Below are 16,215 nucleotides of genomic sequence, written 5' to 3' on the forward strand. Positions count from 1 at the left end.
GAGCGGCAGCCCGTGAGCGGTGCCCATCTCTGCTCCCGGCCGTCTCTCCCCACCTCCCAGCCATGTCCTTTTGCTGTCCCAACCACTCCGGCAGCGGGCGCAGCAGCCACCAGACAACAGGCTGTGGATCACAAAGGGGAGATCATGGAAGCTTTACCTTCAATGATCCAGACATGAAGGAATTTAATCCTGCGTTTGAAATAACAAGTGTTTATTTACCTTTTTCCTCTGAGTCACTGCTGAAACATCTCCTCCTCAGTCGCCATGTCCGGAGCACAAGTGCTCATGGAAAGTGTCCTGAATTGCACTTTTGACCTTCCCCGGTGCGAAGGGAACCCCCTCAGACCTCGAGGGACCCTCTGCTCCCCAGGGTGATCCTGCCTCCCTCCAGCCAGGGCTTTCCATTGCCCCTGAAGATAAACCTGGTTAAGACCCTGCTTCTCTTCCTCAAAATGAAGGTCAAAACCTGATCTCAGCGATGCCAAGCACATTTTTCACCAGCTCGAAAGGGAGCTGATGTGGCCCGTGGGGGCAACACGATGGACTCGTTCGTCCGATACCCGAATTGAAGAGCTGCCTTGGCAGAGCCTTGTGCCGCCAAGGGACGAGGGACAGTGTGAAACACCTTTTCAGAATCTGGGCGCAAAAAACCACTACTTGCAAACAACAGGATCCACAAAGAATTGACTGGAAACCCCTTTGTACAGGTTGGTGTCATCTCCCACGTGGGACAGTCTCTAAAGGGGGAATTCAGCATCGCGAAATCCCACCAAATGGCAGCTTTCTGCAGGAATTGACTGGGTTCGGTTCTGGTTCAACAAAATATGAGTACTCTGACTGAGCTGGGAGCTTAACGGCAGCAGAATTAACGCCCGCAGACCTTGGCCGCATTTCACGTGGCGCGGGGAGCAGCCAGCGATGGGCAGCGGGTCCTTCATGAGGACTCGCTCACCTCTCGGGCCCATCCCCGCGGCCGAGCGGGGCCAGCCGTTACCCCACCAGCTGCCGCTCCGCCCGGCGATATCCAACCGGGAACGCCGACTGCTCCTCGGGCTCGGGCTGCTTGTACGGGGCTGGCAGATGGACCCTGCAGCCGGGGCAGCCCCAGCCGAGGTTCCAGCGGTGGCGGACGGGCCGTGGGGCTCTCCTGCTCGGAAAGTTTTAGAGCAAAATCCATTTGCGATGCTTCAACCTGAGAGACTCCCTCCTGAAGTAGCAGAAGGAAACGTCGATGTACATTTGGGATCTCAGCTCGTACCATTTCCATGCGCTTCAAAGTTACAACGGCCAGCTGAAAAATCTCCCCCAAAGGGAAGGCAAAGGCTGTGGTCCCGCAGAAACCCCACTGCACCTCTCCGTGCTGCTTTACACACTGCAGCTCTGAGTCTGAAAACGCCACAGGAAACAGGGAAAAGGCGTCGCTTTCAACCCTTCTCCTTGGGACCCAGAGCAGCGCCGCGGGAAAAGCACTTTCTGGGGCTGAAGCTCTGCAAACGCAGACCCTGATCCTGCTTTTAAGGTAAAGACAGAACACACCTGCAGCCAGGAGGGGAGAACAAACAGCAGAAATGGCAGCGTAAAGTGGAACTTAAACCAAGAGGACTAAGTCGTGCAATAGGGAGCATAAGGCTTGATTATTTTTTTTTTCCAAAGCCATGAACTGCTTAGGAGCTGATAGATTCTCATCACGGAAAATACCAAGGACATCGTCTTGTACCTGCGCTGGCTGGGTTTGGGTAAGAGACCTGCAAAGCCAGCGCCCCCGGGGAGTCTCAGGCTCTTCCCTCCCTGTACCGGGAGTATTTAGCACCAGGATGCCTGTGACCGAGCGCGGCCGACCACCACCTCGACACTGCGAGCGCACGCGCCTGCCCGTGCTGCTGTTAACGGGCACCAGCGCGAATCCACAGAAACGAGAAACGCGCTTTGTGCAACTGAATTATAAAAGCAGCTGCTGTCCCTGGCTTAAGGCCCCAGGTATCCATTACCGACTCACACTCAGCACCTCAAGTAGTTTTCATGCGCACCAGTCGTTAAAGACAAAGCCAAGGTGGCGTTTGAGATCAGGCCTCGAAAGCGGCCAAGCTCAGACCCAAAGGCTGACCCCACCTCCCCCTGGGCTCACCTTCCCCCCAGAGCCCCCTGCCCTTCCCCCGGGGAAGCATCCCCAGCTCAGGCCTCGGCCCTTTCCACGCACCCGCCTGGCCCCCGAGCCACCCCCTCACCGGGCACAGCCGGTCCAGGAGCTGCAACCAGATGAAAAATGGGTTTCAGCATCTCCGCGGTGCAGTGGCTGCGTGGCGGAGGCGACCCAGCTCACGCACAGGCGGCCAAACCGCTCATCCCGCCTGCACACGGCAGACTGGGAGCTTCTCCAGACCCGTCCCTGCAGAGCGCCCGGCCCACCGTCGCTGGAGGAAGGTTGGTGCGCGCCTCCGAGACCCAAACCGTCTCCGAGGCCACCGCTCTCCCTCAGCCAGGCCCGTGTGGAGTCCTGCTCTACGCCAGGACGCATCTCCAGGGTACGTTCTGCAGCGCAGGGGTGCACGTGGGGTTACAGCAACACCTGAGCAGGGTTGGGGAGTTCAGACGCTGCGTGCTCCGGCGGCTGATGCTGCAACACCAGCATTTTCCCAAACGTCCCCAGCTGGGAACGTTCAGGACATTTGCCTTTCTGTAAATGCTGACAACGTACCCAACTCCAAAACTCTTTTTGCTCAAACTGATGAATTTACTTTTATTTACCCTGCTCAGAGTGGTTCTGCTTTTAAGGTAAAGACAAAAAAAAAAAAAAAAAAAACCCAAACAAAAATACGCCGCAGGGTAAGGATTTAGCACCTGACACCGTTCAGCGTTGGAGCACCTTGCAGGCCGTTTTGTGCGGCCAATATCCAGCCTCTGCCACGTGCCCAAGCATCCCACTTCCCTTAACCGAAGTTTTAAATAAAGTTGAAAGTTACACAGATATTTAAAACACATTGCCCACGCTGCCCCTTACAGCACAGTTTGATTATGGTCACACCAGAGCGTTGCCACAGCATCTGCCCTTGCCTGCGCCTCCCCGAGCGCTCTCGCAGGGCAGGAACATCGCTGCAGCGCAGGCCAGGAGCCACAGAACACCTTCAGGTACCGGGCATGAGCGTAGAGGCAGATTTAAAACACAATTGCCATGTGATTTTTTGCGTAGGAAAGGGTGGTTGTTTTTTTTCCCAGCAGGTGGGATTTAATAACCAAGACAGGGAGAAGTACAATTATGAGGCTAAAAAAGGCAAATTGGTTACTCTCAGCAATTCATCGTCGCTGGGCGATAGCTCACTCTCCATTTCTGACAGGCTGGCTGCAGGAGCCGCTATTAATTCCTGTAACTGCAAACCCGGGCCACAGCTCTTTTCCCTAAATGAAATTTGTGGCTACATCCAGGAACAGGTACCTCGTTGCAAAAAAAAATAAAAAAAAAAAAATAGAGTGTGGTGAAACTCACAGCGCAGCTCTCAGCGGAGACGTTCTCAGCCTGTGTCCCCGCGGAGTTCACGCTCTACTGCGAATGTAGCACAAGGCACGTTGATGTATTTTGGTCACTTTATTAAATGAGATATTAAATAGTTTAAGTTTCAACTACTAAACAGCACTTTGAATGGTGAAAACACAGATAGGATATTGTCATACTTGAATGCTTCTTCTCTTTAAAAACACATTTCCAGTCCTTATATATATTACAAAACAGCCTTAGAGGAAGAGGTGACACCTTTTCTATAGCACTTCAGATATTTAATACCGAACCGAAAAGCCATCTAATAGAAACAAAGGCAAGTCTTCACAGCTGTATGATTTCAGCAGCCAAAGCTGGTTGATGGACTGAAACATTACTATACAACTGGGACAAAACATATACAATATCACAATACTAAGCAAAAACGCTTTACATCCAAAGGAATAAACAGGTTACAAAATGTGGAGAATTTAGCAGGCAAAACTGTATTACAAGCAACATTTTTATTCGTCATCGGAAGCCATTTCATCTAGTTAAAACATCTAAAACAAATATAAAAATGAGCCTTTTATTATCTTATTGATGTATGTTCCGTCTTTAAATATCGGTTAAAGCTTGATGTTATACTCAAAGCACATCGTTATGCAGCGAAAATGTCAAGTGAGAAACATGTACGCAAAGTGGTCCGAGTTTTATTTCAACGCTTATCTCTGATTTCTTCTTATGCATTAGTCTTCTGTTAGCCGTAGTTTTGTCCAGAATGAAAAAAAATGTGCCTTTAAATGTTGCCTAAAACTTCCACATTTAAGTCTTTGAGTTACTGTAAAACTCCACTGAACATTCCCAGGTTTGGTAGAAAGGATTTCTCTGATTCACGAGACGTAGGAATATCGGCGAGAGTTGCCCAGAGTACATTTGCCTTCGAACGTTTGTCTCGAAGTCTCACATTTTGTTTCTTCTAGGGTGAATACGTCTCTTTTTGCTCCCCTCTCCCCAAATTTAACTTAACACTAGAGCTGGCAAACCTCTAGAACCAACAGAGGTTCTTTTGCGGTATCGTGTAAGAAACGAGTCCAGGACAGCGACTTGTCAGCTGGTTTTGCAACAGATCAAACAAACTCTGTTCAGATCACAAACCCAGTTTCAATCACAAAACGAAATATCGCGTAAGATTTGCATATTTAGATGCAAAAACCACTTGTCCGTTCAGGGCAGAACTCAAACTCCTGCAAGAAACTTTCCAGAAACTAAAACAATTTTAGTTCACGTCAGCAAGTCAGAAGAGTCCAGCAAGACCTGGAGCAAACACCTCCATCCGCTCACGTCTCCAGAGTTCTCCGCAGTCGATGCACCGTTGCCTCAGACGTTCTGTCACTCGCTTTTACCCCCAGATTACAAACTTTTTACAGGGGTGGGGAAGAATCAACCAAACTATATTCAAAGAAAAGCCCTGTATTTAATTAGCTCTTCACACACGGACGAAGTGCAGGTGAAGAGAGTGCTAATGTCGTGTAATAAACCAGAAATTTATCTCTGCTCTATACAAAAACAAAACCAAACCCATCAAGCTCTTTGTGCACTAACTCATATTTTCACACAAACGAAAGAGAACGGGGAGGAGTGCATCACCAAAACTCTCATCTGGTAGAGGAAAAGTTACTTCACTGGTCTGGCAGCTCTGGAAGTTGCTACAGCACTTCCTTTGTATCAGCTTTAGATCAGCAATAGCTCTGCCATTTTGAAGCTGTTTATCTGGCAGGGTTTGACCCTGGCCACCGTCACTATTTTAACCCCCAAAATACCAGGAACTGAATTTTCTTGGCCCGTCTCCCATTGCCGGCAATGGGGAGAGACAGTAGCACCAGCATGAAGGAGTTAACAGAAAGGTACTTCGTATTGGACGCCGCAGAAAGTAAATTAGGGGGTGAAGGAAAAACATCTCCAGCTCTAAAGATCACCATTTGTTATTCCATCGCACAAAACTGAAAATAAAAAATGGCAGAAGACTCGGGAAGAACAATGCCCTTCCCCAAGTCACTATTTAAGGCTGTACACAGTTTCTACGTAACTGCAGGACTCGGAAGTTTCAGAGCAGTAGTATTTAAGAATATTGCACTCAATTCTGTTTCTAAGAGTATTTTCGGTTCCTATGTTTCACTCAGCACAGATGATCTAGTACAAGTCCAGACCTCAGTCAAAAGTCAACTGGACTATTTCCGGTAGGATATTCCCACTAATAGAAAGCAACGGGTAAGCAGAAAAGTATTCCATAATTTGAGGAATCAACTCTAATCAAGAACTCAGCTGTTTACGACTCACACATGGTATACTGACACCTACAGACCTGCGCTCCTTCCTAAGCTTCTCAAGCCTGACGGCGGCTTCGCAGCTACGAAAAGCAAGCATAGGAGTTTAGACAGGAAACCTGTGGAGATGCTACTGTTACGGGAGGACTTGTTTTCACTGAAAACAACTTGTTATCTCCTGTACTCAACATATGTAAGAAGATTCTAGGCAACATCACTGACAACAGGGAAAACATCAGATCCTACTGAAACAAAGCTGAAACGCTAACATGGGACATGGCATTTAAGGGGATCAACCAAACTTTTTTTTTTTTTTTTTTTTTTTTTTACAGTTGAGTTCTGTTAGGCCATTGATTCCTAAAAAAATAAAAGTTCTTTCTCTGATTTTAACAATCCTTTAGGCTTTTAGTGCAAAATCACATTGATTTCCCTTGGGAAGGCCCTGGATTTTTGCCTCGCATTGGGGGTGGCGCTCGTTGTAACGGCGGCGGCTGCATACCGCCGGACACTGACTGATACATTCCTCTCATATCTATCTGTTGGTAGTTGGAAGGATTCATGATTAAATTTGGAGGCTTTGGCATCATGAGGTGACTCATTGCTGCTTGCTGGTAGGACATCTGCTGCTGCTGCTGCTGGTTGTACTGCTGCTGCAGTCTTCTGTTCATAAGGATCCTCTGCACGCAGCTGATCAACTGCAGGGGGAAAGCAGAGCGGTGAGTGTGCGACCCGGCTCGCCGCTGCAAGCATCAACTTCAGAGCGAAAATCAATTTGTTCGGGATAGCGCGGCTGAAGGGAAAAAGCACCGCTGCTACCACCATCACTAATGGGATGGTATTCCCAGCCATTACTGTGGAAACCATTTAGTAACCCCATTTCGGGCGAGGTTCTCCTGAAGACTTGCCTATTGTATGGCACGCAGCATTTAGGCGAGTTGCTATGGCAACGTGCACGCTACTGTGAAATTATTCCCAGGTATAGGTTACACCGGTATTTGTCGGGTACCATTTATCTTCTCTTTGAAAGTCCGGCATGCGGACTGTCACTCAGTGTTTGTTTGCCTAAGAGAAAACTCTCCCCACCGACATAATCTGGGCAACTTTCAGATTTTGCAAAATAATTCTAAACTAAAAAAAAATTACCAATACTTTCTAAGATGTGTTTCGCAAGTTGCTTTCTGAGCTCTGGGAATCAGATTTCTCTTTAAGCCTCGCAACCTTCAAGCAAACTACTTCAACAGAAAAATCTGGTGAGTATTTTTTTTAAATTAACTTCTCACGGAGTCTCCTTCGATGAGGCTGGGCAATGCAATCCCACACGCGGCAGAAGTCACCATCTCCGGATGGAGAGCAGATTTCCCACCAAATACCTGACCCACTGAAACACACACTCTGTAAGCACCATGTCTGTGTACCTCAACAGGAACTTCTGTTCTATCAACATACTAAGTCCACACTCAACATCCCAGTTCACGCACAGGCGGCTGATCAATAAATATTAAGATATTTTACCATCTGTTGTTTAGTAAGGACGTCGTTGTAGATGGCTTCTCGGCGCTTGACATCCAGCTCCTGGCTTGCCTGCCTGCTCAGTGCCAGGGCCTGTACTTGGCTCTCGGTGAGTGTTACGTTTTCTTTCCACTGAAAAGAAAAAACACCAAAACCTCCTTGGCATGTCATTTTAACAAGAGCGTAACGGTAACTGAGGTGTTGCATTACGTTCAGAGTTACATCAAGAGTTAAAACACAGCCCAGTTTCCAGTAAAGGCAAAATTATACTTCACCAGAATCCGAACCTGGAGTTATTTGTTCTCCTAACTGCTAATTAAGGAAATACACTTCTAGATTATTGGGAGCAAGTAAGAAATGTGGCAGCCCAAGACAGACAAGAACAAGATAAAGGAAATACATCTTCCTTGTGTATTGTGTAGGACAAATTATTATTCTTATTTGTAGAAAATCAGCATTTTCATGGCAAATAATTAATGGATCTAAACTGCTAGTCCTCTACAGCTTTATGTCATTTAGATACTGTTAAGGGTTACTGCAAACTGTAGGGATACAAACTGGAAATCATATTAATTAATAAGGCAACTAATTAGCTGAATGACCATATACGAGAGTAATTTCTTTGCCTGACGACCTTTAACGTTTTCCCATCTCCTGATCTAAACCCGCAGTCACCCACTGCACTCACTATGGTTGAAATGATGTCTTCAAGGGGCTGAATTCTTGCTGCGGTTACACTGTTGGTTGCTTCCACAACTTTCTCTCTTCCTTGATTTATAAGGTCCTGAGAAAACATCAAAAAATTAATGATAACGCACAGACAGAAGGAACACATTTCTTTGTCAACCTTTTCTAAGTTTTCTTCATCCTTGCCCTGTGTACCTAGATTTTAATTACTTTTTCTCTCAATTTGCACAAGTCACTGATCTAAAAGCTTCCACACAACCGAATGTCAGCACAGAGTGACCGAACAGCACGTAGGAATCTGCTCGTTTGTACAGCAGGCAGCATTTCTAAAAAGCTATTTTTGCACCCAAAGGTTGTCAGACCATCACAGGACTGCTACATTTCTACTCAGGCAAATTTTCTGTGATTCACAGTCTCAACTCGTTTGATGTGCTCAAAATATTATCTATTACGCTAATTATCTATTTTAGCATAATTCTGGCAGGTATGGCGTGTTATTCCTCAGGTGTATTCAACACAGCCCCCCTGATGTGCACACTTTGTTCGAGGGTTTCAGTTCTCCAGCAGACACCAGTAGGTTCTGTAAGACAGCCGTGCTCCAACCCCTGAGCAATGACATCACCCAAAACTTGTGACAGAAAACCACGCGCAGGCTCACAGCCGGGCAGAGACGTGACACCACAGATCCCTACTCACCTCCAGCTGCTGGTTACTCATCGCTGACAGCGCACCCAAATTGAAAGGAATATACGGCGTCTGAGAGTTGAAATTTGTGGGAAGCATACTGGTCCCAGTTGGCATGTTGAAACGCATAGTCAAGCCCTTAAAAACACAAAACGCACTTGGATTTTAATAACTGATAATTCGTGGTCGTCTATAATAACCCACGAAATGCCATGGACAGAAAGATCAGCCCTTAAAGACCTGTAACCAGGTTCTGAAGAGGTGACATCCGTAATTCATGAGCAGGAACAGAAAGCTCATCTCCCATACGGATTTCTCACACGGCAGCTTCAGTGCTTACCGTATTACAGCTTCCTGTTTCTTCTCTCTCGCAAAACCTTCCCCCAGCACTCCCTTTCACTTGTCATTTGTTCACTCGAGATGGTCAGGGGCAATTTGTACATCCAATTTTTGTACTTTCAGATGACTGATCGGATCTGAATAGCAAACTTTGCCTTTCCAGGAACTTTCTGCTATTAGACTCCAGTTACACCAAGTTGCCATACTCCTTTCACAGTACAAAAATCCCAAACCTGCAGCCAATTTACAGTTTTCTTCATTCTACCACCTGCTTAAGTATCAAACAAACAAGACATGAATAATAGAAGGAAAAAAAAAAAAAAAGCAAGCTTTTAGGTCCTTTCTGAGAGATGCTTACATTGTTTGTGGGCAAAAAATTCTGAAATCAATTGTATACCTTCAACGGTGCTAGAAATTTCCCTCAAATGGCAAGAGAGCTATTATACAGGACACCAGCTGAGTTTTATTATGAAATTTTAAAAGAGATGTGTGTAAAAGGAAAAAGTAACTTCTAAAATAAAGTAACAAAGAAAATACACACAAAAGACCAGCGCTGAAAGAGCAGACAAGACACAGCATCTCCATTTTTCATACCTCAAAGTCTGCTTTACATATCCATTTCCTGGCCTATAAGAAAATTAATTTTCCCCAAACAAACTGAATAGGCAAGCGGTACTTAAATCTAGAAAGGCTATTTCACGGATGTAAACCTGACTGGATAGCTTTACCTTCTTCTCCGCTTCGTATTCCGCCCAGGCTGCCTTCCGCTCTTCCTCAGTGAGTTCCTCTTCCTCCTTGTGGTCCAGGAGTGAATCATGCTCGTGATACCCAACTATATACTCTTTGTTGATCTGAAGCAGTTCTGCCAGGATGGTATCCTGTTCAAATGAAGAGACGACAAAATGGGAAGCCACTCAGCAGCTCTACCAGATTTACTCTTTGTGCCTGCCTAAGTTACTGCCTTGAGCCAATTTCACAAAGCGCAGCTCAGAGCGCTTCACAGCAAACGGAATTAAAAATAATTTTCAAGTACAATTTTCCTCAGAGGGAGGGTAATGGATTAACAATCTGTTACAGAGCTGACAGTCCAATCACTTAAGGGACCACAGGAATGCACTCAGATTCCACAACAATAAACGCGGTTTAAGAACCTAAAAAGAATGGAATGTGCTCAATGATTTTTCCTTTGCTTCGGCTGGATGCCCGCGAGGACCTACCAATAATCTGCATCTGTAATACACAGAGAGCACCTCTCCTGGATTTAAACGCTGAGCAGTACTTTGGGCCGCGTTCTTAAAACTCTTCAGATGCACATCGAGATGAGCAGTCCCCACCCATACGGACTGGGAAAGGCCACTGCTCTGAACTGGACCTGATCAGCAGGTTGCAATGCAGACCCCTCTGTTCCACAACACCCCTGATGCTGAATCGCTTCTAAGCTTAACCAAAATATTTACAATGTCCTTTATAATGGGAAACTACTGTGAAGGTTTTGTTCACAGGCATACAAACATTGTACGTACATGTATCTGTATTTTTTTAATATATAGATATTTTCAAAAGAAAGCTCTAACATAGCTCAGCACCCAGTCTAAGATTTCCAATACAAGAAGCTGTACATAAATTCTATGAGTGGAGTTACCAGCATGTTGAGTATTTCCTAGATAAAGCAAAACCAGACGAGCTGCTAAATAAAATGTTAAATTGCTACTGCCTTTGTCTGGCACAGTATGACAGACCATTATCTCAATTAAAAAGTGATATAAAAGCAGATAGAGAAAAGGAATGTGAAAAGCTGGTATTTCAGGGTAGGTAGCAATGGTTTTGCCGTCCTCATTCGCACTGAGTTAACGTTCCAGTCTCCACAGTTTTTCAAAGACGCCGCCTCTTTGTGTTAAAATAACGGTAATGCTGAAAGGATGAAGAAAAACGTGCTCTGGGAGACTATTAAAACCCGCTCGTGCTGTACCGCAGGAGTCCCCTCTTGGAGATAATTCCTGAAGATGGGGTCTGGGGTTTTTAAACACACTTGTATACTGAGAGCTTGCTGAATTAAGAAAGCTCCAATACACCTCAGCATTCAGTCTAAGATTTGTGATACCAGAACATTCTCTCTCCTTGAATTTTTTGGTTCCGCTCCTAAAATGAATTACGGTGAATACACTGAATATATTTTGTGGTAGAATTACATGAATATCTACAGACCCACTCCACATCACGCCCCTACTCTGCGAGGCATCTGTTCTCACAGGAACAGAAACCGGCTCGCCCTGACGTTTTACAATCTAGGCAGAACGACGGCTGGAAAGAGCGGCTTGTACCCACAAGCAAACCCATTTCTGCAACACCGCCGGGTACTGCAGGTGGAAGTCCTGACCAGTGGTTTTGTCACAACAGTTTGTTTGTGTGTGTGTTTAAAACTCAGTTACGTTAAGCAGTTATACAAGCTGGTCTTCTTTCATCCTGCTACTACCTGGTCTCTCTAAATCTGAACCCATGCTTTCATCGCCAGCTTCCCAACAAAATACTCAATGCAACATCTGCGTGAGAAACGGGCACAAAGAACAAACAGTGCTGTTTCTGGGGTGGTGGAAGGAAAGGCAGAGAGAGGAGCGGGATGTACTGACAGGAGATGATGAAAACTCCTAGAGGAAGTGGGTGAAGAAGTCAGGAAGAAATCACCAGAGTAAGCTAAGACGCTGAAAGCGCTCCCAGCACACCGCAGCTGTACCTCAGGGTGCGGAGGGCTCCTGGACAGGCATATGCACTCATTTCCATGGTAACACCATTATGGGAAACAATACTGGAATATAATCCACGCTCACTCAGCCAACGCAGTCTTCAAAACGTGGTTTAAATTACATCCAACTGTGTGTTTGCGTTTCTTTGTCTAAACTTTACTTTGCATTAACTTTAACGATGGAGCTTGAAAACGGGGATATGGAAGGTACAGCCATTTCGTTTGTTTAATTTTACAATGAAAGAAATAAACCCACCTTACACACAAACAAAGAAAGTACTCCTTTTCATTTGTTCAGCTTGTTGACAGAACAATGATTATCAATTGGTTTATAAGCTTTAAGATGAAATCCTGGTGATGGATGAAAAAAATGAAGAGATACTGAAAAAAAGGTTCTGTATTTTAAAAAAGGCTTGTCTTTTAAAAATCCTGATGGAAATTAAATGCTATGTATTAGAAAGGAAATCTTCCATGAAGGAATGCCAGTTATGTTTTAATTCATAAACAAGTTTTTCTCAACCAATTGAGCATTTAATACCAAGGTTAAAAATAAAAATAAATTAAAATAGCAGCAAATTCTTCTGATTCAGAGATCAACAGCTTTCCAAAATTCACAAAATTGCCCCCTAGTATGGAACTACAGCGAACCACATGCCCTGGCTGTGTCCTGAGGCAGTATAAAAAATGATACGCTATATCCAACCGAATCTGAACTATCAGTTCATCTGCTTTTCAATCTGCATTACACGACCTCAACGGAGCCAAGTTTTCATTGCACATAAAAACGTGAGTGCGACTCTGACCCCCCGAACACGCTGATCGGGGGCAGAACGAGCAGGAACAGAGGGTGCAGCAGTGCCCGCTCCGAGGGACATGCAGCGTCCCCCCCGCTTCGTCCTTGTCCAGCTCCTACCTCACCTACGCTGCCCTGAGATACGTATCGCGCTGGCACTTTCCACTGAGTCCCGCTACCAGTATTTCCGCTGAAAAAACTTGAGCTACACACCAGCCAAGTCTACCCCAGCACACAATCCTTCGGGAGCAGAGTGTTAAAAGAGTCTGAGAGAACCTACTTCAAAAAACCCAAACAGCCCAGTCATAAATCACACTGACTTAAAAACAAGACCCCAAATTCACTGTTAAATTCAGAGCAAAGAGAATTCCAGCACACAGATTTGCTCTATTTGCAGCCAGGGACTTGGTTAAAAGCTTGTGTTCAACTTACACAAACCTTACACTGATGGCTGGAAGGGAATTAATATGGAACTTAAGATTTAAAACTGAATGATAAAGTCAGTTTGGAGTTTATAAACTCTCTTTTACATTATACTTCATTAATTGATTTATTATTGTAAAAGAAAACAAGTAAATTTCAAAACAAATCGATTGCATTGGATTGATCAATGCTTTGAGTAAACGTACTCAATGCTTCATAGGTTTTCGACCCATTTTTATTTTCTTAAAAATAAGCTGCAGCAGCAAATGGTGAGGCATTGGCTCTGAGTCTGTGGAAGCATAAACGCATGTAGCACAAAATAACTAAGAATGTAAGAAAGGTAAAACAAGTACTATCAATTACAGCCTAAAGGAAGATGTTTCAGGAGGGAAAAAATGAATTTTCCAAAATAAAAATATACAACATAATAAAAAGTGAGAATAAAATTTTCAGTTATCTACAATTTACTGCTTACAGTGAGAAACACTGTAACAAAAAGAGATTAGATACAGTCCTTAACGTTTGTTTTCAAGGGTTTTAAAACGTACGCGTAACAGTGAGTAACCCTTCCAGCGCTAACACTTCCTAAATCCGCCGGCAGCTGCACGGACAGCGTAGGTGGTCTCACAGACTGTCTCAGAGAATGGCTGAACAGCTACGAATGCCAACGGGATGCCTGACCACAATTTATTGTATCATACTGGTCTACAGATAGCTGAGCATGGAAAACACACCATTTTTCCGTGGAAATTAATAGATCTACATAATGCAAAGCTCCCTCCCCGCACCCAGACACTGTGTGATGACCTGAACACAGCAGTAACTCAGAAATTTAACCAATTAACTAACTACAGGCTGCACATTTACCTGTTCCTGTTTACCAGCTGTTCACCCGGTAAGAAGCGAAGATAATTGCACAACAGCTTGATTATGAATTGGCCTTCAGCAGACCACGTAAAGAATATAAACTGGATAAAGTACAAAAACTTGGCCTAATCTTAAATCCAAACCAACTAGGAAAAAAAGAACAAAATAACCAAACCGGTTATTCTTTCCCCTGAAGTTTACTCCTGCCTGACTGTCAAAGTTCTAGATTTTATTTTTAAATTCAGTCAGTAATTTTTTCAGTTCCCTAAGTATCACATAGCATGCTGAGCCACTACTACACAGAGCAGTGACAAGGAACCACTACTACACGTGCCACATCCATTACAAACAGATGTAGGCAGCCCTCAGAGAAAACAAGCCGTTGTGATCTCAAAAGTTCACTTAGCCCCAAGCCGGAGAAAGGTCTGACATCACTACTTTGTATTATCTCACGAGTACAAAACTCCAGCCTTCTCCCCAGGCTCTGTAAATGCTGTAAATGGTTGTCTACAAAAACGTCACTGGTCTCTGCCAGCACTGCCAACACTAAAAACAGATTACAAACTCTTAGCTTGTCCGATTTTCCTCACTTAAGCAGTAACTAAGTGCAACTTTTCCCCTACCTCTACTGTACCCCTGTTAGCGGTGCCCGTAAGAAGAGTCAAACAAGGAACTAAAAACCAAAAAGGCTTGGCAAAGGAGAGCATGGATTAACGTGACTCTCATGAACCCTTACCTAGGTAGATAAAAACCAGATCCTGAAGCGCAGTGTCACCTCACAGGTTTGTTACGCAAACTGAGATAATGCCAGGTATCACAGCACCTACTTCAGATGGTCATTTGATTCTTGGCTTCCAGTTTCCCCACAGTACAACTTCTATTCACTCAAATTGTGTGCAAAAGTATTTTTGTTTCTTTTGATTTAAAATTTCTGTCTTTTAACTACGTATCTTTTTCTTATATTGTCAATTACACCAAAGGGAAACTCGTTATCTAGCTCATTATACCATCTGTTATATTAACTACATATTTTATTGTGTTACCTGCTACTCACCTCCCCTCAAAGTGAAAAATACTGCTCTGAAGTGAAAACACAGCACTCTACTCCTTCCAAGATCACATACCCCATGTCCTTAAACAGATGCAAGTTATTTTTATAGCATACAATTCCTGGCGATGTGCATCAACTTACTTTTGGCAACATTGGTGTATCTCTCTTCTTTTTCTTTTCTGAATTAGGATCATCCAGCAAATCTGGCTCGAAAGTGTACAGCTCTGTCAGCTCATTCATAGTGAAGTGACGCTCAACTTGCTGTTGGTCGACAACCCGGAAAGACAGCGACTGCTTTGTTACCTGACGATCATAGATCTTATCTTCCATCGTTCCCTAAAAAAGGAAGACACTCACTTTCATACAAATACTGGATCTTCTTGTCATATAGGAAAACAAAAATTACTAGGTATAAAAGAGCTAGAATAACAACGTAACAGTACTTTATCTTTCTTGTTTCTTTGACCCTGTATCTACAAAGTTACCTGCTGAGGGGAAAAAAAACAAAACAAAAACAAAACCAAAACCCTCCTGGAACTGAACACAAAGTAGTATGAATTGTGTATGAGACAGATGTCATCTAGCTACTGACTAGAGTAAAAAATGTATTTTTTCAGTAGTGTTTTGAAGAGATCTGGTTTTGCTTCAATTCTCCAAAGCAGGATTATGACCAAAAAATGCCACTTTCCACAGCATGTACCTTATTTTGCTGCTGTAAAAAGGAAAACAGATACCATTCCGCTGGGGTGGAGAGGAGAGGCGCAGGGAAGCAGTGAAGTCTAATTTATCACAGCTGCGTATGAAAAAATTAGATCCTTGACAAAAAAAAAGGAAAATTACTTTTTTTTTAAAAAAAAAAAAAGATGATGACTATGAGAAGTATGAGTGAGAACAGCACAGCCTGTTCTGAACATCGTAATTTAAAAATGATATCAACAGTTCAAAAGTGCACACAGAAAATCACAAAAATATACTGAATCCTGGGGAAAAAAAAAAACAAAAAAACCCCATGTGTGACAGTAACACGTTTCAAAGAGTAATCTATTTAAGTTGGCACATAAATAATGACTTGATCAAGAGTTAAGTACTGTTACTGGGAGAAGGTCTTCAGTCTCCTCCGAAACACCTGAAGAACTAGAAGATAAAGCAAGATACTTCCTAACAGAAATAATGGCATTATACTTTAAAAAGGCACACATCAGTGATCATCAGAATTACTACACATCTTTAATATCTACAGGGTGTGATACTACTTTTCAAATCATAACTGGGTGCCTTTTAATAAAAAATTCTTTAGCTGCCTGTGTTTTCATTCTGTTGGACCCT

At 44.0% G+C, this 16,215-nt stretch overlaps 1 protein-coding gene across 6 annotated transcripts in view; it reads right to left on the bottom strand.

Annotated features, from left to right (window-relative positions):
- Positions 1–3,565: 3,565 nt before the first annotated feature.
- Positions 3,566–16,215, bottom strand: part of ATRX (ATRX chromatin remodeler) — a 76,628-nt gene continuing 63,978 nt past the window's right edge. For 5 of the 6 annotated variants that reach the window (XM_086756551.1, XM_086756552.1, XM_086756550.1 and 2 more), the window contains 6 exons: positions 15,031–15,225; positions 9,744–9,893; positions 8,689–8,814; positions 7,994–8,089; positions 7,309–7,437; positions 3,566–6,491 (listed from right to left, as the gene is read on the bottom strand). In XM_086756551.1, coding sequence (XP_086612677.1) covers positions 6,213–6,491; positions 7,309–7,437; positions 7,994–8,089; positions 8,689–8,814; positions 9,744–9,893; positions 15,031–15,225 — 975 coding nt within the window. In that variant the 3' untranslated portion in view covers positions 3,566–6,212. Of the gene's footprint in view, positions 6,492–7,308; positions 7,438–7,993; positions 8,090–8,688; positions 8,815–9,743; positions 9,894–14,574; positions 14,716–15,030; positions 15,226–16,215 lie in introns of those variants that run through there. The other variant, XR_015259735.1, reaches the window with a different exon arrangement.

Source organism: Chlamydotis macqueenii, chromosome 11 (assembly GCF_036417535.1).
Source record: "Chlamydotis macqueenii isolate bChlMac1 chromosome 11, bChlMac1.mat, whole genome shotgun sequence".
Classification (NCBI taxonomy): domain Eukaryota; kingdom Metazoa; phylum Chordata; class Aves; order Otidiformes; family Otididae; genus Chlamydotis; species Chlamydotis macqueenii.